Source organism: Cydia splendana, chromosome 8 (assembly GCF_910591565.1).
Source record: "Cydia splendana chromosome 8, ilCydSple1.2, whole genome shotgun sequence".
Lineage (NCBI taxonomy): Eukaryota > Metazoa > Arthropoda > Insecta > Lepidoptera > Tortricidae > Cydia > Cydia splendana.
Genome location: NC_085967.1, coordinates 5822713 through 5849088, shown reverse-complemented (window position 1 = coordinate 5849088; position 26376 = coordinate 5822713). Strand labels below are relative to the sequence as shown.

Here is a 26376-nt window from a genome sequence, read left to right as displayed (position 1 = left end):
GAATATTTATTAGGCAAAGCTCTACGTAGGTGGCGTACCTAGTACACGTACAGTAAACAAAGATTAGATTTTCGCGTTTACCGGTAGGCCCTTGTTAACAACCCGCCTTGATGCATCAATGTCATATTTTATTGTCTGTGAAAACTTGTCAAAAAACAGTTTAAGGCACAGTATGTATAAGTTAGTCTATGAATTTACTAGAGTACTACTGCTGCACTCTGGCGGCAGAACATTGCAGTAATATCCCCTATTAATTAAATTGGTAAATTTTGCAGTAAAAATAGATGAAGTCTATTCTCTTCTGAAATGGCCGTCTACGTACACTGTCGAAGCCACAAAATATTACATGTCATCTGGTTTAATCGAAAACTTTAAATACTGGTAAGACTATCATTTTTATAAATTATAAATATTTTTGTATTGACGGGTCTAACGAGAAACCCCGCGCGCGTGTGCTTGGGCGCGTTAGACACGTCTATAAATCGTCGGGTGACAAGCAAAAGTCACTAAGTACTATCAACAAATGATAAAGTAACAATGCACTTTATTACACTTGTATCACGGTTTATCGTCCAATAATTTTAATGGTGTTAGTTAGTGACTTTTGGTTGTCACCCGACGAAATGTGAGTTAATAGGTTTTAAAAACGCGAAACTTTTAAATATTATATTTTTAGGGCGTTCGTTGATGTTTAAATAAGCATTTTTGATATAAAATTTATTAACAGGAGATCATCTACGAATTCGCGCTTGGAAGCCAATAATGGGGCGGTAATTAAAATATCCATAGGCACGAGAAAGGGCAGAGGAAAATACGAGGTACAAATCATATTAATAGAGTTTACGTCAAGAACCCCTTCATTAACAGGATATATTATATCATTTCAAAATATACAATTCAAAAATCTTACAAAATTACTTACACAAATCTTAACCTACTGTAACAACTAACAAACACAAAAACTATTCACAAGATTGGCCCCGCGCCCCTCCAGATGCAAAGGAGCCCTTTGCATAAGGATGTATAAAAAGTGTCTAAAATCTCAAGTTAATTTGAAACTACCTTATAAATTGTATTGTACAAGAATCAAGAAAACTTAAGTTTTAATGTGTAGTTTATTCCTTTCTACCTACACAGATTCATCCCGAGACAACAGAGGAAGAGACAAACAAGATGGTGTGTACTAAGGACAAGCCAATGATTGTTAGACCAGAAGACTTTTTACCCGCAATACGTGATCTCAGTGAGCAAGGTTGGAGGAACTTTTTTCACGTTAACTTTTTTTGCCTTGAATGCATTATTTATTTATTTATTTATTTAAAATTAGATTCAGGTTAAGACGCCTGTATTACAAATACATTGTGTGAATTTCATAAAATTCTAAACACTATTTAGACAACAAAACGGCGTGTGAGGTGTGCGGCGCGACGTTAATAATATTATTTAAGATAGGGTGACGGCTATAGTTATTGACCACTTCATAGTAATTGGCCACTTCTAACAAATCAGAAAGAAATAAGCCAATAGAAGTCTTATTGTTAACCCTTTACCGCATGGATTTTTTATTCTCCCCGAATTAAATATATGTAATAAAACACTATAAATGTAACATAAAAAAAATTGTGAAAAAAATCTATATTCGACCCAATTAAAAATAATAGTAAATAACAATTTGTTCCAAATTTGGAACTTTATGTATTAGTGGCTAACCAGAGCCCGATTATTAAACGGGTCAAATTTGGAACTATATGCAATATATGTATCCATACATATATTGCATACAGTTCACTTGCATAAGTTTAAAAAAAAAACACTTACATTTTCAAAAACTATTTGTTATTTTTATACTTATAGGCTATGGTAGCACCATACGGAACGTATGCTTGTTTGTCATTGACATAGTAAAATAATTTGATCGTTATTGGTTGTCTGTAGCTACCAGCTGTCACCCGTTATCTACAGATTTTTAACAATGCGGCTAACGTACCCAACTTAATAAAAATAAAATAAAGAAGTAGCTTGCCTGAGTGCATAAGGTTCCATATTTGGAAAACAGATAAAAAATCACTAATGCATAATGTTCCATATTAGTCCAATCCTTCTAGCTTGTAACGCATAGTGTTCCATTTCGGGAACAAACTTTCACGACATCATACATAGTAATTTGAATATAAATGCTTACATGTTTTACCGTAAAATCTCGCGACATATATTTTTCTAATACTCAACGCTGGAAATTTATTCATTGCACTAAACATAACAGCGAAAAGCTAATTACAAAGTAGTCAGTCACACTTGCAAGTAAAATTGCCGGACGTCGGTGGAAATGATAACGTCATATGGACCACAAACTAGTTAGAAGCTGTATCGAGTACAGAAAACGTTCAGTAATATTCATAGTTTCTACCTCTTATAAGTTCAGTAAAACAGATGACGCTTATATCAACCCACGAGGATAATATCATTACGTTCCAAATTTGGACCCATATGCGGTAAAGGGTTAAGAGTGGCCAATTGCTATGTAGGGGCCAATAACTATAGCAGTTACCCTATATAATGAATATTCGTGTTTTTATCATCTGTTTTTTAATTTACAAGGTATTGAAAATATAAGAGGCATCGATTGCGTTATATTCACAAATGCAGGGGAAACGAGACCACAAGTTGAGAAGACATTATGGGCCTACTTTGAAAACAACACCGACTATTGGATTCCCGTAAGGTGAAAATTCCTTACCTACCTTACAATTGATGAATTTACTTTAAACTAGATTCTAGATATCCTCCTACTTTAACCTCGTGAGTTTAAATGGACATTAAAATGTACATATTCGTTGCAATGTAATTTGAACCTTTCATGAAACAAATAAAGTAGTATTTCTTTTGTTTCATTGCGTCTTAAAACAAACAAAAACAAAGGGGATACTACTACATAAATAATAAATACATAAATATTATAGACCATTTATACACAAATTGACTAAGCCCCATGGTAAGCTCAAGAAGGTGTGTATACATAGCACTTTGACTTTTTGTCAATTAAACGGAGTTCAATTTATATGCTGGCATGAAATTCAGTCTTCAAGATGTTAAAAGCACTGCAGGGATATTTAAAATTCTAATGATTGTTATTCTTCTATATGATTTTAGATACAAAACCAAGGAGGTTGATGATTGGCACGGATATTTAAACAATTACGAGATTTGGGATTTTTATAACTTTAACGAAGACATTGATTTAGATGTTTTTAAAATGACCTGTAAGTTGACGTAAATTAGAACATTAATAACATTCGTATTTACCTCATCAATGGCCAATTGGCCACTGCATCCCTGACGGATGATTGTTGCAACGCTGTATCAAGAGTGGTTGAGACGGCCAATGCATTATCGCTTCTGGATGTACATATACATACAAGCCTATTTGCTGCACGGCACTGCTTGCCGCATAAAGGTGACAGTCCATTTCCAACGACAGCTGCACTACTGTTGGGACGTTACTGTCATTCATTGTCTTATCATTCATTTTACTATGGAAATTGACAATAACATCGACGTATCGGAGCAGTAGTGCAGCTACGGTCAGAAATTGAATGTTACCTTTAGTCGCATGTATGTATTTATCGAGCCTACAACAAATATTTTTTTTTTCATTAGTTACTAAGACTTGTGTATTTTAATATCCACAAATTAATGTTTTCTTTAATCTACCGGTGTGGTACGGACAACTTGTACGAGTATCGTTTATTTTACAGATAATTGCACAACCAGCAAAAATGATAAAAAAGCTGCAAGTAAATCCAATGATAACTATCTCCTGAATTTAAATGCCGAAGAAATTAAGGAATTTGATGATGCATTTTCTACGTAAGGACTATTTTTGTATATGTTTTTATGTAATATACTTAACCTAGATACTAAATACTAACAGTTACTTGCAGTTTACACATACAATGCTTAAGTGAAAATATTTTACCTACAGAACAACGACTGAATAATGGAGTACATTGACTTGAATTACATTTTTGTACATAATCAACACTTTCATAGTTTTGTAGTCGTATTGTTATATTATATGCAATAAACGATCGATGCATGTTAATTTATTATATTATATTCTTGAATTTCCTAGGTATATACGGCAGTTTGGAAAACAATATGCGAATAAGGAAGAACGTGAAATGAGAAAACGTAATTTCTACAAAAGTTGGAGGTAACGAAACATTTTAAACTACTACTATTTTACTCGTAAGTCGGTATATTGTAGAAGTGACTTTTGATGAACCAAATATGTAGATATGTGCCATTTTCGACCAAAAGGGTACTTACCTACCTATTGTCGGTTGTCAATAAGGTGCTATTTCCATATAGCTTCAATTTGATATCAACCTTATCGACAACCGACAATGTGGTACCTTTTGGTTGAAAACGTAACGTATATAGATTTTATCATATGTAAATAATAATAGTATATTATATAGTTATTTCTGACACTTTCGTTGGGCTTTTGCAAAATGTACTTTATAATTTCATACTATTATCTCTTTAAACTAAACTTATGCTAAACTTCCTTTCCAGATTAGTAACTAGTTCAAATAATAAAAATCTGGGCTATAAACTAGCACTAAATAAACTATCCGACCGTATTGACGAAGAACTTTCGAAGTACAGAAGTCCGAAAAGTGACAAGCCTAAAACTGGAAGGATACCTTTTCCTTATTCAGAAGAGGAAATAAAAAAAATAGCAAACACTGTTCCTAAGGAATACGATTTGAGGGTGGAGGGCCTTGTAGGTCCTGTTTCGGGTAAGTTCCTGAATGAACTACAGATCAAGAGAAATTACATCAAATACACTCAAAGTTAGCGTTGTCACATATATGCTATAACCCATCTATAACCCTATAAAGACGAATGAATTCCAGATGCGTTAAATGAAGGATGTGAGTCTGATTGGGCCTTTGCTGTTACGGCTGTCGTGGAAGGGTCCCTGGCTCGGAGCAACGGAGGTACTTGGATGAAACTAAGTGAACAAGCTCTCGTAGATTGCTCCTGGGGGTAATTTAATTTAAATTCTACATTTTTCATTTATTATAATAAAGCTCTTTGCACTAAGTGATCCAGATCTTTTGAATACAAATTTTATTGCTTAACTAGGTTCACTCTCACGTACAAGTACAGTAAATTACGAGTTTGTCCGTGGGCACGGGCCGAGCCACATATCGTCACTACTTTCACACGAAAAATCTCGTATCTCACACTGCTACTCAAAGTCGAAAAGTAGTAACTCTGTGTGCATCCCATAGATAGGTACCTACTTACCACATTTTTCTTTCGATTGACGGAACAAGATACGAGTTTTTTTTTTCAAAATAGTGCCGATATAATTAGTAGACCGGCAATAAAAGATCTAAGTAAAGATTCGCGGAGACACTACGATTGACCATTAGTTAGATGCAAACAACTAAATCTAGGTTTGTTAGTAAATTATTAACGTTATACAAACAATATATTTTGTTCATAAAATAGATTGTTTTCTAATTCCACAGATACGGAAATAAAGGTTGTAAGGGTGGAAGTCCTATGAAATCTTACGAGTGGATAATGAAGCATGGATTACCCTTACAACAGGAATATGGCCAGTACACTAACAAGGTACCTATTCATACAGTTTCATTCAGTTTCAGATCAGATCAGATCTGGCATATTTTATGCCAAGTTGGCAACACTGGTAAGGTACGCTAATTTAAGGAAACCGGCACTCGGCTTTGATTTTTTTGTGCTTTACTACGCTTTTAATTTATTTTCTTTGTTTCAGAATGGATTTTGTAAGTTGCAAAATATGACGAAGACCTTCAAAATCAAAGGATACACGAATGTCATCCCGAACAGTGTCGACGCTCTCAAGGTATCTTATTTTATTCTATTTATATTTTTAGCATTCACACTATTCACAGAGACTAACTAAATCATATGCTGGATGGTAACTTGAATAAAAAACTCTAAGAAAAAGTGGTAGCCTGTCTCAGGGCCTGTAACTATTTGTTTGACAATTTGCCTTATATGCGAACACGAATACAGCAGTCATATTTAGGTAGTGGCTTTTCTTAAGGTAGAGGGTACTTCTTCAATAAGGCTCCTTTGAATCCGAACTCTGAAAATAGGAAATATTAACATAATCATGAATCGATGTGCCTATTCACCGTAAACATTAAAGGCATTGGTATGCCTTTAATGTTTACGGCGAATAATAAGGCATTGCGTGTTGTGTTTGGGCATTGTTGTTATTGTTTACTGTATTGTTCTAATAATTGTTACAGATCGCTTTGATCAACCACGGGCCTATAGCTGTAAATGTAAACGGAGGCTACGGCCTAATGATGTATGATGGAGGCATTCTTTACGACGAGTCGTGGTAAATATACTCCAGAAGTTCATTTACTTTCATCTTATACTTTCACTCAAAAAATTAGCAAGCAAAATTCCTAGGTAGCAGATAAATATTGCCCCAACTAGCAAAATAGTCGTATAAGAATTGATTTACTCAGCCTGTAATCGTATAACAGCCGAGTTACGGTTGTTGAAGCACCAATATATCGTATAATAGCGGTTAACTCGACTATTTAGCAATTTTCGCTAATTAGTGCTATAATCATGTCGTATAAACGTTTATAGCACTTCACACACATCTTTTAGCACTTTTATTCCACCTTTTAATAAATGCTGAGTTAGCGCTACTAAATCACTTTTATTCAGCATAATTGTTCTATTAAAATCATATAACAGCTATAGATTAGCTAATTGTCTGAATAAGGCGCTTTAATACAACTGTTACTTAACTCTCTTCTCTGTTGCTATAAAAGCCTATTAAAAGCAATCAAATAACCATTTGGCAACAATGCTGCTGTAACAGCGCGCTTATATCATAATTCGGGTAATGGGGTTCAAACCGCTGTTATAGGAGCTGAAGTGTATTTACAGGTTTTATTCAAAATGTATTCAGCTTAGAGTACTTTTAAAGAGTTTTGAACTACATTAACAGCACAAGTCAGCCATGTTGACGTTTCAATATAGTCCGGTGGCCAACTGCATGAAACCCTACCTGACAAAAAAATAGAATAATCCTACTCTGTAGGGGTAGCTGACTTTTAGTAGCATCAACTGTTCTTGGTCGGCCGCGGCTTAATTTGGAAAATTTTGCGCTAATGGCAAAATAGTGGCACAAAAATTCATAAAAAAAACCCCATCGTATAATAGAATGAAACTTGCATGGTAGGATAGCTGCCTTTGAGGACAGCAAAACAAAACTGGTCAGCTACATCCTGTGTTGGCAGGTTCTTGTGTCCGACCGAATTTGTGGTACCACGTGACAGCTACAATTTACCTCATCGAAAAATAGAATCAAAACAACTGATTGTAATACCTACATTAAATTTGTTGACATATGTCTTGGTCGGCCTCACCTTAGCCTGACAGCGTTTTCAGTCCGTCCGCATTAAAAAAAAAGTCAATGGCAGCTATCCTACCATACAAGTGACATTCTATTTTTCGATGAGGTAAATTGTAGCTCACTTGGTACCACAAATTCGGTCGGACACAGGAACCTGCCAACACAGGATGTAGCTGACCACTTTTGTTTTTTTGATGAATATTTGTACCACTTTTTTGCCATTTGCGCAAAATTTGCCAAGTTAAGCCACGGCCAACCAAGAGCAGTTGAAGCTGCTAAAACGAAATAAAATAAAAAAACCGGCACTAACACGAAACGAGTCCCCCAACAAAAACAATAGCACACTGAAAAGAAAAAAATAATTATTTTGTCTTCAATAACGCAAGTGAATACCTATGAACTATGTATATACATACTTCTGAAATCAATCACACAAATCTGCGTATTTATATATTTACAATCTGTTATTTTTGGAGTCGGTGCAGGTGCTTCACTATTAAGGTGCTCAAGTTTGTTTGAGGCTGGCACCGACTCCAAAAATAACAGATTGTAAATATATAAATACGCAGATTTGTGTGATTGATTTCAGAAGTATGTATATACATAGTTCATAGGTATTCACTTGCGTTATTGAAGACAAAATAATTATTTTTTTCTTTTCAGTGTGCTATTGTTTTTGTTGGGGGACTCGTTTCGTGTTAGTGCCGGTTTTTTTATTTTATTTCGTTTTAGTTTTTTTTCGGCGGTTATTTTTTTTGTTAAAAAGTTTTTATTTTATAATTTTCTGTGGCTATAATTTATACAAATTATTACATGCTTAATGTTTGATTACTTTTAAAATAGCTACCTACCTTGGTTTAGCTATTAACTGTTATATTAATAATCCTACTTTAACTATTATTTTGTTCTGTAATATAAATAAATTACCCCTATTTTCCCACCCTTAGGGTAGGATTTTTTCCAAATTTTTATTATTATTACGACTACTCTGTAAAAGGTTATGCGTGGTCATACGTTACAATCGGTGAGTGAAAAAAACAATCATCCCCTATTTTCCTACCCTTAAGGTTGGATTTTTTTTTCCAAATTTATATGGGACCAACTTCGGGGTATACCCTTTCCAATAAAAAAATAATTATCAAAATCGAACATCTCTGTAAAAAGTTATGCGTGGTCATACATAAAAAAAAAAAAATATACGCGTCGACTTGAGAACCTCCTCCGTTTTTTTTTTCGTCGGTTGAAAAGTCAGCTACCCCTACAGAGTAGGATTTTTCAATTTTTTTATCAGGTAGGGTTTCATGCAGTCGGCCATCGGACTATAAATCCATAAACATGGCGACATCATGTGCTATAAGTGTAGCAGTAAACGCAGTTACTCGACTTATAGTCGAATTAATGAGATATAACAGAAACTAGATCGTGTAAGCAAATTTTTACTTATTTTTATTAATATTTTTTTATTGAAATTTAAGAAAATAGGCGGCCCATGAATATATATGAACCAGTGCCTTTGGTTTTATCAATAAAGTATTTTTCGCGCTGGGTTTTACTGTATTACGTGTACTTACAGACAGTAAATACTTATGTAGACAATCACGGTAAAAATAAATGTCATGGATGACAGCAGTAAAAAACACTTAAGTACCTTTTTGTTTTAGTAGACACGCGAAGACGATTAGGCCTCAAACTTAATCAAATAATTGAAATATAATCGCTTACCTGAGATCGTTTTTAGCACATATTAGTTGAATAAAAGCATTTACTGCACTCTTACACATTTAAAATGCCGAGTAAAAGCAATCCGGCTACCTTTACGAAACATTTTTGCTGAGAAAAAGCAGTGCGGCTGCTTTTATAGAACACTTTTACTGAGTAATAGTAAATTGCTAATGTTTATAGAACAAATAGTCGAGTAAAAGCACTATCGTTGCTATTAAAACACTAGAAGTGCTTTTATCCACTTTTACTCAACTCTTACAGCATCGATTTGCTTCTTATACAGCGCTTACTCGATTTTTATAACACTTTTAGTCTGTATAAGTGCGCCTTTTCGCGTTGAGTAAACGCTTACAGGACTTTTACTCGACTGTTTTTACACCGTTTATAGCACCAAAAAGCGAAAATAAAAACGTGCTCTCAACTTTTATAGCACATAGATTTGCTAGTTGGGTGTATACTTACGTACCGTAAAACGGGGTGAGTAGGTTTCGCGGGGAGAGGTGGGTTATGAATGGGGAGAGAAGGTTTGAGAGGGGGGTGAGAAGGGATTTTAAGGCTACTGCTACAAAAATAATGTATTCCAATTTTAAATGGAGCTATAGTAATACGCATAATAAAAAAAAATCGATGCAACAATCTTCCAAAATCACCTTTGTATCGAAAACCCCTCTCACCCCAAATATGAGGCACTACGGGGTGAGGTGGGTTTTCCTCTTTATAGTCAAAGTTATGAAATGGAACTACCCAAAATAAAATAAAAACTAAAATACAAACGTCCGGAACACTTATTATATACACCATTCAGTTTTCATATGTAAAAATAAAATGTTATCGAGGTTTGAATTTCAGTTTTGACCCTACTCACCCCATTTTACGGTAACTTACGACTGAATTTGAACTGCTGGCTCATTCTACCCTTCTAAGGCCCAAGGTCCTACCTATAGTAATTTTTCACTTCGATGAAATTTAAACCATATTAAATTGGAACAGAGTTGCATTTCTTTTGTTTCGTTAAAATTTTAAACAAATTAAATAAACTCTCTTCCCTGCACTATAGGTTCAAATTTCAGTGGCAAATTTTGGGTTTTAGATTTGTATGGCTGAGCCTTAGGAGGCTACAGCAATCTCATTCTCCTGAGGCCCTATCGCGAACCACGTTCGACGTGTTGCCTCTCTGTCGCACTTGTAAACTCGCACGTAAAAGTGTGACAGGGAGGTAACACGTCGAACGTGGTTCGCGGTAGGCCCTCTGGTTCCGCTGAACAGTTGTGGTTGTATGGAACTTTGGCACGGGTTATACACTTTCTACACGGGTTATACAGATTTCTGTAGAACTTCTGTAGAACTACCCACTCATGGAAAAGGTCTTGATATATTTTTCATTATTTAAAATTTTTTGCACCAATGAAATCGTTAAAAATGGTTGTGGCTTGATGCGAACGATGAATCATAGACTAGTCTAGGTCGGGGCTCAAGCTGCCTTTTTAGGGTTCCCTCGTCAACTAGGAACCCTTACAGATTTGCCATGTCCGTCTATCTGTCGTTCACGTTACATGCTGAGCTTCTTGTTAGACTACTAATCTTGGAATGCTAATTTCTTGAAATAAATAAATTTAGAATGTTTCATTTTTTTTCAGTGACGCATCCGACGAAGATGATGAAGAAGAAAAGATCCCCATGACCCTAGTTGGTTATGGTGAAAGAGACGGCGATACGTTCTGGATCCTCAAAGAGTCCAACAGTCCATACTGGGGTATCGACGGTTATGTCTACATATCTGCTAGAGATAATAACTGCGGCGTAATGAATGAAGCTACTTATGCTATTGCATAAAAAAAGTCATACATAAACATAATCTAACGACGAAACTTGGCTATGTGCTTGACGAACTTGCTTAGAATATAATATTATCATATTTAATACACGTGGAATGTAACTAGGTTAAGCAAATGAAAATATACTTACTTATTACCTATAGCATTTTATAGTTAGTTTTTTTTTTTAATCTCGGATATTTCTATAAATAAACCCTTTTAATATTATCCCTAATATCCCAACTAAGAAAGATATACAGGGTGTAATCGTTAGTGTTTATTTTGAATATTCCGTAAATATAACAGATATCAAAAAGCTTTAAACAAACGTCGAAAGTACATTATGTTACCCAGTAAGTAAACTACAATATTTTTAATAAAACTAGAAATATCCAAAATATTAAATTAAAACGCCCCATTCATTTATTAGGTACGACGTTTGTTAAGTGGTTTAATTTATCTACAGTAAGAGATAGAATGATGATATGCATATTGTTACATGATTAATCAGTAGTAATGTAATAAAACAATTTTTCTATAAAATAATTAATTACATTTATTTATGACGACGTAATTACATTTTTTTGTTTAAAATGTCTCTAAGTGACTTCCTTGTTATGTCATAGATTGACATTCAATTGTTTAACAGTAATATTTTGGATATTTCTAATTTTATATAAAAAAAAGTAGTTGGTGCGATTTAACACATTGGACGTGCTTTCGATATTAATTAAACATTTTTTGATATCTTTTATATTTACGGAACAATCGATTATAAACACTTAGTAACCCCTTATTCATAAAACTTTAAGGGCCTGATTTAGTTCAATTATATTTTATCCCTTTCTTACAAATACATAATTAAAATGACAGATAAAGACAAACGATTATTAGCTAATTGTGGCTTGTAGCTCGTTTATGAATAAGGGGGTAAAAGGATTATATCCTGTCTATCTGATTGATAAACATCATCGTCAATTGTCGAAATGGAGGTAGTTTGATTTCCCATTCTATGCATGACCAGGGGTGCGAAACTCCTCCCTTCGGGCAAACTCGTAGCAGGAGATCTAAGGTCCCGTTTTCTAAGGGGACCTTGCATTTTGGAGACAAAGCAAACGCTTGGAACAGGTGTTCCTGGGGGTGACCTGAGCTGATTAAGCCCGGTTGCCAAGAGGTTCCCCCCAGCAGGTGGGCAGGGGAGGGGGGAGAAAAGTGCCTCCAGCGCGCCTCACTCTAAGCTTAATATCTGCATACATCTCGCAAATATATCAAGTTTGGTGTCATTTTCGTATAATTCGAGGATTTAGAATTCATTTCTGTGATTAAATTTTCACTCACCCATACAAAAAATTCGAAAAATTCAAAATTCCAAAAAAAATCTTTTGATTTTTTTTTCCAAAATTCTCTACAAAATGTATACTATGAGGATTTGCTCTAGAAAAAAAATACCTGTGAATAGCCCAGTTATCCTACTATACAGAATAGTAAACTTGTCAAACATTTTTTTTCATAACTCTGTTAAAAAAAATGTTTTGTGTCGCGCGGCGTACCTGCATTGTAAGAGCGGTATGCAACGTTTAGGATTTTTAAGTATGTTTAGATGATTTCTGATAAGTTGTTATTCTTCTGGTGGTAGATTACATTAATAAATGACTTCTGGACGTGATATATATATACATATATAAATTAAATATATAAATAAAGATGTTGGGAAAACTTTCCCTAATAGAGTTAAGTATTATAAATGTGATAAAATTAACATAGGAGATGTTTGACAAAAAATGCGGGTTAAAATAAGATATATATTGTTCGTAATTGCCATTACATGCCCATGGGACTGTGCATTTTAGGTTTTTTTAACGCAGTTGCACCTCCTTAGGCATTTTGTTTTGCAGCGGCAACGATTAAGCTCTAAACAAGCAGCAGCCGCCGCAGGTAGGCTTGTCCATATGGGCTCCCAATAACCATGTTGTTTGGACCAGCCCCAGTCAGCAGGGCATGGTGGCTGTTGCTGAGGGGCTATAATCTGTCCCCAAACATAGACCAAATCCTACACCGGAACATGCGACACAACTGAAAACCGCCGTGTCGCCGAAATAATTTTCAACCAGGTTGACAAGGTGCAGAAAACCCTAGAGGAAAAGCAAACCGCTCTATGTGCGTTCCTTGATGTTGAAGGTGCTTTCGACAATACGCACAAAGACCATACTCATTGGTATGAAATTAGAGGGAGTAGACGAAACCACCAGATGGGTACATAGCATGCTCTCGAACAGAGTAGCCACTCTGACCATCAATACTATATATAGAGCATGAATTTTATACCACTAAAGGGTGCCTACAAGGAGGCGTTTTATCCCCACTATTATGGACCCTAGCAGTGGACCAACTTCTTACAATCATGTCAGGCCAAGACTTTGATACACAAGGATATGCCGACGACCTTGTAGTCATCGTCAAAGGCCCTTGCCTCAACACAATATCCAACCTAATGCAAGGAGCTCTAAACACAATATTCAAATGGTGTAGAGAAAATGACTTGTCCATTAATCCGAGCAAGACTGTAATAGCCATTTAACCATTCACAAGGAAACGGAAGCTCGATAAACTCACAAAACCAAGACTTAATGGACAAATAATACCGTTCTCGGCAGAGGTCAAGTATCTAGGGGTCACCTTCGACCAAAAGTTAATTTGGAGCCCTCACCTGAGAAACATTATACAAAAAGCGAAAATGGCCATGTGGTCATGCTGTCGAATGGCAGGAGCAAGATGGGGCTTAAGACCCAAATTGCTATGTGGTTATACACAGCGGTAGTGAGGCCAATTGTCACCTACGCCTCCGCAGTCTGGTGTAACAAAACCAGCCAAAAGACAGCAATAGACACTCTAAACAGCCTGCAACGCACGGCTTGTTTAACAGTAACAGGCGCCTACTCCTCGACACCGGGAGCGGCCCTAGATGCACTGCTGGACATCATACCACTCCACTTGCAGGTGCAAAAGGAGGCCAAGCAGTGCGTCTACAGAATATGCACGCTAAACAGGCAAAAATGGCGCTCTCAGGCATTAACCAATCTAAAGGCCTGGGTTTTCGCGAATAGAACCCCTAGCATGCCCACTGATGACACGCACACCAAATGTCATCTCACCAAACTGTACACAGTAGAAATACCTCCTAGAGACAAATGGGTCAACAACCAAATGTACGTCGAAGAGGGAAGCCACATCTGATATACAGATGGTTCCAAGAAAGGCAATGATGTAGGATGTGGGATCTATGGTGAGAGATCTAAGCTCAGAGCTAGCGTCAGCATGGGCACACTGGCCTCAATCTTCCAGGCAGAAGTCTTCGCCATCAACAAATGTGCGGAGATCAACCTGGATAGAAACCTAAGACACCAGCATATCTACATCAACTCAGAGAGCCAGGCTGCTCCGCTGGCACTAGAATCCCTTGAGTCAAACTCAAAACTAGTCCAGAACTGTAAAACAAACCTAAATGCACTGGCTTACTCCAACAAAGTTACACTTAGATGGGTACCAGGGCACTCCGACATTAACGGAAACTAAGAAGCGGACGAACTTGCTAGAAAGGGCGCAGACACACCACTGGTCGGCCCAGAACCCTTCTGTTGAAGCACAAAACGTGATGCATATTCTCTGCTCAGCAACTTAGAAAAAACGAGAGCAATCGATTGGTGGAAGTTCGTTAAAGGACAAGAACACTCGAAAGCTCTGATCAAAGGGTTCAACAGCAAAACTGCTAAGGAGCTTTTAAGACTCAAAAGGCACAAAACCTGCGCGGTGACCAGAATGCTGACTGGACACTGCAAGTTGAACAAACATATGTTTCAAATTGGCAAGAAACAAGATGCAACATGCAGGTTCTGTCAGGAGTCAGAGGAGACTGCAATGCACATTCTCTGTTCTTGTGGACTACTAATGTCAACAAGAAGTACCTACCTAGGGCGACACGTAGTGCAACCCTATGAGGTACAAAACATTACGGCCCAAAGAAATTGGAACTTTCCGGATGCAACGGGCATTAGTAATGAACTTAAAGGGCCGTCACAATAGATCAATGCTGGTCAATGCGACACTCAAAGGCCCACAACACCACAATAATAATAATAATGTCCCGCGGGGGCAGCTTGTGGCGAGCTGACGGTGAGTGGCGACACCGCGGACCCCTATTCCAGAGGGCCCTGTCATCTGGCCCTCGCCTCTGTGCTTGCCTTGATTGGCCGGCCAGAATGGAGAAGCAAAAGCGGGACCTATGCTCCAGGTTGGAAGTGTAAAATGTCATAACGCCGGCGGCCTGCTGAACGGATTACCGGGATCTGGCTACCGCAGACTCACCTCTCGACAACCTCACAGCCACTCCAAAGTGTTGCCCTGTTGTCACACTGTGCGTGCGGCCATTGCGGGGCCCACTCAATGAGTTGGCGAGTCACCACCTGTCATTTACAATTTTGAGACTGATTGTCACGGCAGATGTCCGCTAGTCTCTCCCATAGCCCATTATCCAGTCCATCCAACTTTCAAATCTATAGCCCATGACCTTAGTTCCCATCGCAGCACAAAAGTGCTGCACTGCAATAGTCTTTGCACCTGGCGGGGACCATCTCCGGATGTATCACATTGTGCGTTCGGGGATAGTATCCACCACATGTATCCCTTGCTTTTAGATTAAAGTGCCTTAAAGGGCCTTTGCGCTGTTGGCTTCGGCCCCACGTACGCCTCCCAAAGGTCCGGGACCCCATGGTCCCGAGATATGGAAAAGACATACAAATAATAATGTTAATTTTATCACATTTATAATACTTAACTCTGTTGGCGAAAGTTTTCCCAACATCTTTATTTATATATTTAATTTATATTTGTATATATATCACGTCCAGAAGTAATTTATTAATGTAATCTACAACCAGAAGAATAACAACTTATCAGAAATCATCTAAACATACTTTAAAGATCCTAAACGCTGCATACCGCTCTTACAATGCAGGTACGCCGCGCGACACAAAACATTTTTTTTTAACAGAGTTATGAAAAAAAATGTTTGACAAGTTTACTATTCTGTATAGTAGGATAACTGGGCTATTCACAGGTATTTTTTTTCTAGAGCAAATCCTCATAGTTTAAAATTTTTAGAGGATTTACGAAAAAAAAAATTAAAAGTTTTTTTTTGAATTTTGAATTACCCGATTTTTTTGTATGGGTGAGTAAAAATTTAGTCACAGAAATGAATTCTTCATCCTCGAATTACACGAAAAAGACACCAAACTTGATATAGTTGCGAGATGTATGCAGATATAAAGCTTAGAGTGAGGCGCGCCGGAGTCACTATTTCCCCCCCTCCCCTGCCCACCAGCTGGGGGGAAACTCTTGGCAACCGGGCTTAATCAGCTCAGATCACCCCCAGGAACACCTGTTCCAAGCGGTTTGCTTTGTCTCCAAAATGCAAGGTGGTGGACCTTAGATCTCCTGCTATCGGCTCCGTTCGGCTCAGCATTGCTCCGGGCAATTATTAGGTTTGACACAACCTGACGTCCCTTGGCGTACACGATCACAGATAAGATAATGGCTTGAATTTTGACAACCCTAAGTAGCCGAAAGGGATAGTGCCATATATTAGAAAGGGTTCGACCCTGAACCGCTGTCAAACTTCGGTTTTGTAGGTTGTTTCTTTTCTGTAAGGTAGTACTATTATTTATTCTGTGGTATGACTGTGGTCTGTGTATTAATCTCATTCATTTGAGTACGAGGACTGGGGACATAGTCTGCCAAAAGACGTATTTTCAAGTAGATGTTGAATTATTTTATAAATACAATATTTTCCCTTTATGAAGGTAAAGTGAAGCTTGTAGATTCACGATGCCCTTTTTTGAATAAAACTAATCATAACAGCAAACTGAAATAGAATGGTATTAGTTTCTTTAGGGGTCCGGTTCTTAAAATAAAATGAATATCGCGGTCCGTTTATCATTGAGTTTATTAAATAAGCAAAAAAATAAAATAGGACAGAGGTCTAGACAGGTCTAGATCTAGATGCGGACCGCGGTCCGCCATTTGGTGACCCCTGACACTAAAGAAAAGGTGACGAAGTCCACCGGTGGCCGGTGGTGGAATAATTTGATTTGTTCGCTAGTTACATAACAGCAAAATTTGTATCTAAAATACGAGTAATGCATACTCGTATCCTTGTTTAGTTAAAATGTAATCTAATTAGTGCAACCGATATTATTTAAATTGTATGTATTTAATTTAGATAACGCGTAATTAATTTTATAAAATTATCCATTATAATAAATTATTTTAACTAACAATTTTATTTTGATAAGAACATCCTATAAAAGTTAAAAATTTTGCGCATTTGCTCACAAACGTGCGATGGTTGTAAAAGTCACCCTTTTGCTGTGCCTGGCGTACACAGTCTCTGGCGAACATGGTAAGAAAACTAAACTTTAATTTAAGTTTGAGTAACTTCTAAAAACCGGGCAAGTGCGAGTCGGACTCGCGCACGAAGGGTTCCGTACCATAATGCAAAAAAAAAAAACAAAAAAAAGCAAAAAAAAAAAACGGTCACCCATCCAAATACTGACCACTCCCGACGTTGCTTAACTTTGGTCAAAAATCACGTTTGTTGTATGGGAGCCCCATTTAAATCTTTATTTTATTCTGTTTTTAGTATTTGTTGTTATAGCGGCAACAGAAATACATCATCTGTGAAAATTTCAACTGTCTAGCTATCACGGTTCGTGAGATACAGCCTGGTGACAGACGGACGGACGGACGGACGGACGGACAGCGAAGTCTTAGTAATAGGGTCCCGTTTTACCCTTTCGGTACGGAACCCTAAAAATACGCTTTATATACAAGTCCTTAACAAGTAAAATAAAACAAATTATTTACTAAATTTCCTTTAACCCGCGTAAATATCAATGTGGTTCAGTGAAGGGGACGGACTGAAAATCAGCGCTGCGCAGGCAATTTGTAAAGCTGCGTATCCACTAGAGGCAAACTCGGGTCGAGCAGCTTCAACTTGAAGCAAACAGCCTCAGTTTGAGGCTGCTCGCTCTGAGATAAAGGCTCGAGGCACGTTGTGATCAGCTCGAGGCGAATCGCCTCAGCTTGATCCGCAACGTGTGCAGTTAAGCCAAAACGCGTAGATCGTCTCCATCAAATGCACGGCTCGGACTGAGGCTCCTTTGAGCACGGTAAAAAAACCGACAAAATATGGCTCGGCTCGCAGCCACGAATTTGCTTCGTGTCGCGGCGAGCCTCAGGTTGAGCAAGCGTCTCCACTTGCGCGGCCTCGGGGCGAGGCAGCCGCTCGACCCGAGGCTGCCTCTAATGGATACGCGGCTTTATGAAATGGCTGACGCAGCGTATGCTGAGCCCGTTCCTTTTGCCGCACATGGCATTTTTTATATTTTATTATTTTTTGTAACCTGTCTGTTTTTTGTGTGGCAATAAATGGTTTCTTGTTCTTATTCTTATTTTTCATTATGTCAAAGAAAACCAACCAATTTTACAGACAACCCAAAGCGTTTCAATTCGTCAATGGTAAAATACCTTTTCACCTCAGCAGCTAGAACAAGGGTACTTTGCTTCTTAAAAACAGTGGGCAAAATGAGATTTTGCTCACTGAGTGAGACAAAATAACATTCAAGTGAGCTTTATAGTCAAATGTCATTTCAACATGCGGGGTCTAATACAAGTTCGAAATACTTGGGTTCTATTATCTCTGTCCCTTTCACAGTGTTAGCAAAAATAAATAGACAAAAAAAAGTTCAAACCACATTCAACGGTATATTGATAGTTTATAATAGACCCCCAAAAACGTCAGAAAGCATCGTTCCAAACCACGTACAAGTATGAATTCTTAATAATTAATTAATAAAAAATAAAGTTTAGGATTTGATAAAAACTGATAAAAACACAATATTTTAGGTATATTATTGTACAATTAAAATAATGAACTCAAAAAATACACAGATTATCAAGCAAAATTAATTATTCTATTGTAAGACTTTCTTTTTCTCTCTTTCTTACGTATCCGCAATTCGGACCGTATCTTACGAAGTTTTTTTTTACAAAAAAAAAGTTGCTAATTGAAGTGTCAGTAATTTTTTATTGAATGTAGTTACTAGTGCATACAAACTTAATATACATAACTAGAAAAAAAAAACATAATTAAATAACTAACCTACAAAACTTAAAAACTAAATCTAAAAATAAAAAAACTAAACTTAAAATAAAAAATTTCAAAATATCCCCCTGCGGAATGGTGCCGTAGATGCTGGCAGCATTTCCTCGCTGTATCGCAATACTTATTCTTTGTGCGAGGAAGCTGCCAGATCTACGGTCACCAGTGGCGTCAGCTATCCTTTTTGATAGATCCTTAAAAAGGGTAGACGCGTTCGGACCCCACGGGCCAAGGGTCTCGACACCAAAAGGTACGAAATCGTATTCGGGGCCGAGACCCCTATATTTGGTCTTTTTTAATTTTTCGGCCGCCTCTGCTGCCGCGCCGGCTTTTGAAGTAGTGCCGTGGAGATGAGACGGGGCTAGGGTGTCCACACAGGTGGCATCCCACACCAGCACCCGACCCATCTTCCACGGAATTAGTGACATTCCGTCTGGTCTCTTACCATCGTCTCTTACAATACCAGGCCCCAATTTTACCACGGTGACAGGTGCGACAATTGTAAAACATCACTGTTGCTGACGTCACAGGCATCCATGGGATGGGACCGCTTACCATCGGGCGGGCCGTATTCCTGTTTGCCACCATCATTGTATTATTAAAGAAAACTTTCTTATATCGGAAAAAAACAGATATTTCTCTTGCTAAGTTTATGACAATTGTCACAAGAAACACGACAATTGTCACGAAATTCCGACATATAACTCATTTCCTGTCAAGATTCACCGACAATTCTACAAATATGTCGACTAGAAAAATAATTTTTGTTTCACAACATAATTGTAATACATACAATTGTAGCAAAATGCCTGTCATGTTTGTAAGTATTTCTATAGAAAATATTTTATAAAATTGTAATATGTCACCTGTCGCTTGACAATTGTCGCTCGACATATGTCACTGACAATTGTAGCCGTGGTGAAATTGGGGCCAGGAGGCTCGAGAAGAGCCGGTACGTTGACGCTGGTAAGAGACCGGCGGAGAATATCGTTAAGCGCGGCGTGTCTAGAGAAGCGGCCGGCGCTCCTTTGGCAGGAGAGCCCGTGGTGTCCGAAGGCGTCGACGTCAGTGCCGCAGGGGCACCTATGTGGAGCACAGACCCGGACGCCGAGTCGCGGGCAGGCCGCAACGCGCAGTGTGCGGCTCCAGGAAAGTGCCGGTATGCACCGATGGGAAGGCGTGCAGCCAGGCGCCGGACTCCCTGGAACCGGCTGCTAGCAGTCTGGCGCGTGCAGAACCTGTACTGCGGCTTAAAAGATAGTCATAAGTAATTTTGCATTGTATGTCGTCCCAGGCCCTTTGCGAATTTAGATTTTCGGGAAAATCCTTACCCGGGCAGGCGATGGACCAGGCGTTTTTAGACTCCGTTAAGCCAGTAATCTCATAGTTTGGAGGACAGGCCCTCAGGATTTTACCTATGAGAGTTGCTGAACTATGAACGGAAGATAAAAACGCCGGTGTAGAAACACTTGAAATTTTGCGGATCCCTAATCCACCGTGGCGAATGGGAAGGGATGCCTGGGTCCATGACTCTTCGCTAAACTGCAGGTTCAAAATTGATTCCAAATTAGTTTTTATCAAGTCGTCGAAAGGGGTTAATAAATTTAGAAATTTTGTAAAAGGGCAGCAGCAAAGTACATACATTAATTTTGGTACAAAAAGGCAGAATTTGATAATAGTTAAAGCGAAATGCGGACTAATTTCGAGAAGACGACTTTCATAAGTTTGAAATTTAGAGGTAGTATCGCATGTGAATTTTGAGTAGGATTCTTCAAAGATAGGAGACCCAAGGAGGCAGAGAGAGTCTTTGTCTATTATTTTGATGTTTGGTGTAAGCAGATTAAATTTTGGTTTTATATCCGAAAAATTTAAAGAGGTATTGTTAATAAAAAGTTCACACTTGCTATAGTTTAATTCTAGACCAATTGTTTCAAATTTTGATTTTATAGTTGAGAGATCTGACAGTACTGATTCGAGGTCGCCTCCCAGGGTTCCGTCGTCTAAGTACCAGACGTTAAATTTTGATTTTAAATTTTGAATAATTGGGTTAATAGCCAAACTGAATATTGCCGGCCCGAGAGGATCACCTTGCTGACAACCGACTTCAGAAGATAAAACATTTTCACGGTAGATCAATTTGTAGGGTCAGCATAACAATGCAAGAGATAGTTGTATATTTCGGGAATGTTGTTCTTTATTTCTGTCAGCAAGGTGTCCCTGTTTAGTGTCAGTTGATGTTCGTTATTTCCATATTATTTTACTGAAATTTATTATTACGTTTTGTTTTTGTGTTCGATTGCGGTAATTAAACTTAATTGTTAGTATATCTTAAGAAAACATGAGTGCATAGTAAGTGACGAAGAAGGATTACATTTTTCAAGTTGTCTAATAGGTATGTTCTCACTGCTCAGGTGAAAAATTTTGTGTACTACATGAGATCAAAGTTATTTGCATCTCGCTACGCTCGTGAATTTATTATAGAATCTTTTGCTTGCACGGGACTCAAAATAAACACTCGAAGAAATATCAAACTTTGATCTCTTGTTGTACAATAGTTATTTGTACAACAAGAGATCAAAGTTTGATATTTCTTCGAGTGCTTATTTCGAGTCCCGTGCAAGCGAAAGATTCTATAATAGATTCACGAGCGTAGCGAGTGAATCTAATTTAGAATCTTGAGCGTAGTAAGGGATTCAAAAGTGCACGAGATGTAAATAACTTTGATCTCGTGTAGTACACAAAATTGTTCACCCTAAGCAGTGAGAACATACCTAGAGGGACAGAGATAATAGAACCCAAGTATATCGAACTTGTATTAGACCCCGCATGTTGAAATGACATTTGACTATAAAGATCACTTGAATGACATTTTGTCTCACTCAGTGAGCAAAATGCGATTTTGCTCACTCATTTTGTCTCACTCAGTGAGCAAAATGCGATTTTGCTCACTGAGTGAGACAAAATGACTTAGTGAGCAAAATCGCATTTTGCTCACTGTTTTTAAGAAGCAAAGTACCCTTGTTCGAGCTGCTGAGGTGAAAATAACTATTACACTTTTTACAGACAAGATAAACAAATTACCACCCCTTGAATGGCCTACGGAGTACAGCCTAGAAGGAACGCAACGATTTGTGTCAACAGGTTTTACGTCACACTTAAAATACTGGTAAGAACCTTTATTTTTTGCGCTTTATTTTATAATATAATAGCGTATAAAAAAAACCTACTGGTAAAATTCCTCGGTAACCTCATTTATATTTACTACTAGTTAGTTCGCCCCGAACTGAGAACTCGCCTTTCACCAAAAAATATTAAAGTAGTGTAAATTCATACACATCTATTTCATACTCGACACGATTGAATAAAAAAATTGAAAATTCAAGATGGCTGATACGCCTATTTTCTCGCGTACCCACCACATTTGACCAGACAACATTCCACCTACTACACTACACTACACTATTGTCACTCATACTTTCTTGCAAAGGAGTTGACCAGAACAGCAAGACCCCTCACAAGAAGCTTTTGGGCCTTCAGTTCTAGGCTCTTCTAGCTCCATAACCCCGTTATCAAGCCTGCTCACAATTTCATGACTAAAATATAATACCCTCAACTACACTTTTACCCAATTTTATTTAAATTAGAACAAGTTTACTTAAGTTATTGTCCATCAAAATGTTCTCTGATAGTTCAGCTTAAAAACATTGAAATGCCGGGACGTGCCCCTAGCCAGCCGAAAATTTCAAGTCGAATGTAAGAGCTTCGCTTCGCTCGCTCGTTCGATAATATACTGCTATGCTATGCAGGCTAACGCGGATATACAACTGGAAAAAAAAATAGACATGTTTTCGTGTTTTTTATAACAATCCAACTTTAACCCTTTTAGGTTTCGCTGGAGTTCTCCCTTGTAAAGGAATACTTATAGATTAGTTTCGATGTGAAAATGTTCATAACATTTTCCTCTGATTACTATGTGTAAAAATTCAATATAACAATACAATTTTGCGTTAGCCCCCTTTTATTTTGATTCACCTTTTATTGCTACTTTTAGGCGATCAATTGACATCTACACTAGATTTGATGTCAACGATGATTTCTCAAGAATTTATATCGGAAATGGCTTCGGAATGAGATACGAGGTAATCGAATATGTTTTATATGGTACCTAGTAATAAGTTCTTAGTTGAAAATGTAACTAACTATACTTAATACAAGTATAAAATTGTTTTTTTTAAATACTTTACTTACGTACGTGAATAAGAGATATTTGAGTTAGTAAGTAAAAATTACTGACTTACCCGTTTATAAATAGGATACTTAATATTAAGGATGACTCACGCTAAACCGGACGGCGTCCGACATGTCATTTTCTATGACGGTTGATCAGTGATCATGTGGTGCTTTCCACAGAAAACGAAGCGCCGGAAGCTCCGGCCCGGCTCAGGCCCGGTCTAGCGTATGTCATCCTTTAATCGCCGACTGGCACCTAGAATTTTTTAAAGATAAACACTCGACTCGCTTGCAAAAAATCTCTCATTGCTATATTTGCTTTTCTTAGGGCCATCACTTGCACCATCCCGCTAAGCCGGGGTTAACCGGTATAATAACCATGGTAACTCTAGGTATAACCGGTTAACCCTGAATAGTGCAAGTGGCCCTTAGTAGCAAGCGGTAGAAAAGCTACCTAATGCGATATTAAGCGTAGTTAGGAAATACTCCTTAGTCTTCATATGTGTATAAGTACTAGGTACTTACATTAAGTGTTTCTGGTTGTATGAGGTTCGTTACTGTGTGCCTTTTAAGGGATTCGTTATCAAATTAATTATTTTTCATACAAACTAACAAACAACGATAACCGTGAACTCAATTGATTGATTGATTGATTGATTTTCAGATCTGGTATAAAACAAACAAAACTACTTGTCGCAAAGAGATTGGAACTCGCAATAAACCACTTAGAATTTATAAATGGTTGCCATATTTTAATGAATTCGATGCAAATGGTAAGAATAAATACCTAGTGATTAAAATTTTACTTATAAATACATATTATAATATGTTATATACCACAAAAGTGCTTTGGTGTACTGTTAACTTATGTGTAAAGTTTAATAAATAAAAATAAAATATAAATAAATATAGGTGACGTTCAGATGGTCATCTAATAGGCCATTAATGCCACGCGTTAATTTCACCTCGATTGGGACGAATAAAAGTCCCATATGAAATAAAAAAAAAAAAAGTGCAATCTTTCAGGTTACGAAACTATAAAGGGCATACGTTGTGTGAAGTTCACTGAAAAAACCAGGAAAATTGATAAAAATACATTATGGGCTTACAATAACAACTCAAGCAGAACTTGGGTGCCTGTCAGGTAAATTTGGATAGTTTTGGTTAAGGTGACAGTCCATTTCCAACGACAGCAGCACTACCATTCATTTTACTATAGAAATTGACAATAACACCGACGCGTTCGTACTAGTAGTGCAGATGCGGTCAGAAATGGAATGTTACCCTTACGATTAAAACGCTTTTACATATATTAGGTATACATATATTGATACCTATATGTGAGGTGTGCAATAAAAGGCATTGTATTATATACGCGTTGACCTTAACTCATATATTATTTCAGATACAAAAAGCGGTCAAATGACACTACACATGGCACTCTTAAAGATCATGTGATCTACGACTATTTCAACTTTAAAACCATCGTCAATAGAGAAGTGTTCAACGAATACAAAAAGTGTAAGTTAAAATACCTACTACATAATAAAGTGCTGTTTATGTAGTGCCACTTCTTCGCGGCATTTGAGCGAAGGGCGTTCACTCGCATGTAAAGAAACGGTTTAAAACCTAGTAAAGCTGTACATACCTACGGCACCAGTTTGACACTGACATATTTGCTACTGAACGTAACTTACTTTCTATGCATCTAGCTGGCTTATTAGTGCGAGCTAGATGTAGGCAGACGTTACCGAATATGTCAGTTCGACACTGATAAGGCAGTCGTTGTAAGATTATGCTTCATGCAAAAGTGGTAAACATACTTTAAACGTAGACATATTACATATTAAGAAAGGGTCACTCACGTATTTTAAGTCGAAAAACGCTCATATATTTAATATGTCTGTGTCTCTAGTTTTGTTATTAATATTACATATTAAAATTTACTCGTTCTAAACATTTATATATAGAACAGGTTCACTGGATTGTAGTCTAATACATTTAATGCCAAGGAAATACAAGGTCGGTAGAGTACTGTCGCCCACACTCTTAACTGTAAATTGGTGGACCTTATGCCTTTTGAAATAAGTCCACCGATGGACAGTTAAGAGTGTTGCTGTTTGTACAAGTGACAAATAATATCAAAACATTTTGATAATCCATACAAATTTTGTAGAAAGACAATAATTGATTATTTTCAGACGCATGTAAGACCGCAGGAATTGGGACTAATGAACATAGCGAAAGCGGTATAATTGAATCGATAGATGAAAAGCCTGAGAATGTGAAACCCACCGATGAAGGATTTTTTACGAAAATTTTGACGTAAGTGATTTTTTAATACTGTTTTTGTGTATGATTTAGATTTTGATTGACTTCGTCATAATTATTCTATTACAGTAAATTAACAAAATTACTAAAATAAAATAAAGCAGTTTAGATTCATTTTCTTAATACGAGTATATCTACAGCTCTGTTGTTGTTGGTAACTAAACTTAAACCACTGAGCGCCATTTGCACTATCCCAATAACCCGGGATTAAGCGATTAAACAGTAAACCCAGTGTCAAATTGTACTGGCAACCATGGTAACTCTAGGTTTAACCGGTTAATCCCGGGTTAGTGGAATGGTGCAAGTGGGCCTAAGTGCCTAAAGGGGCCCACTGATTAACAGTCCGCCGGACGGTATCGGCCTGTCAGTTAGAACAAAATTTTGACTGCTCAGAACAACTGACAGGCCGATACCGTCCAGCGGACTGTTAATCAGTGGGCCCCTTAAAACAGAAACATTGCCTTAATTAATTCAAACTGTCTGATAAATAATACTATCAACGTTTTGCAGGTCGGAAATTGATAAAATCCCCCAAAACCTCGAAACAAGCGGACATAAATCAATTTCGACTGGCGATGTACACCGTCCTTATTTTCTGAAGAAAATAAAGAAGAGAA

At 37.4% G+C, this 26376-nt stretch overlaps 1 protein-coding gene and 2 long non-coding RNA genes across 3 annotated transcripts; all 3 read left to right on the top strand.

Moving 5' to 3' along the window:
• Positions 1–274: 274 nt before the first annotated feature.
• Positions 275–1247, top strand: LOC134793219 (uncharacterized). Its single transcript, XR_010144512.1, has 3 exons — positions 275–381; positions 728–818; positions 1138–1247. It is a non-coding gene; the product is annotated as an uncharacterized LOC134793219 (long non-coding RNA).
• Positions 1248–2601: 1354 nt separating this feature from the next.
• LOC134793218 (procathepsin L-like) lies at positions 2602–11154 on the top strand. Its single transcript, XM_063764792.1, has 10 exons — positions 2602–2722; positions 3151–3260; positions 3756–3867; positions 4133–4213; positions 4579–4805; positions 4923–5055; positions 5547–5652; positions 5816–5905; positions 6318–6412; positions 10807–11154. The coding sequence occupies exons 2-10, from the start codon at positions 3254–3256 to the stop codon at positions 11000–11002; spliced, it is 1047 nt and encodes a 348-aa protein (XP_063620862.1). The 5' UTR covers positions 2602–2722; positions 3151–3253; the 3' UTR covers positions 11003–11154.
• A 12941-nt stretch (positions 11155–24095) lies between these two features.
• LOC134793217 (uncharacterized) lies at positions 24096–24941 on the top strand. The gene is made up of 3 exons (XR_010144511.1): positions 24096–24201; positions 24455–24572; positions 24834–24941. It is a non-coding gene; the product is annotated as an uncharacterized LOC134793217 (long non-coding RNA).
• Positions 24942–26376: the final 1435 nt, after the last annotated feature.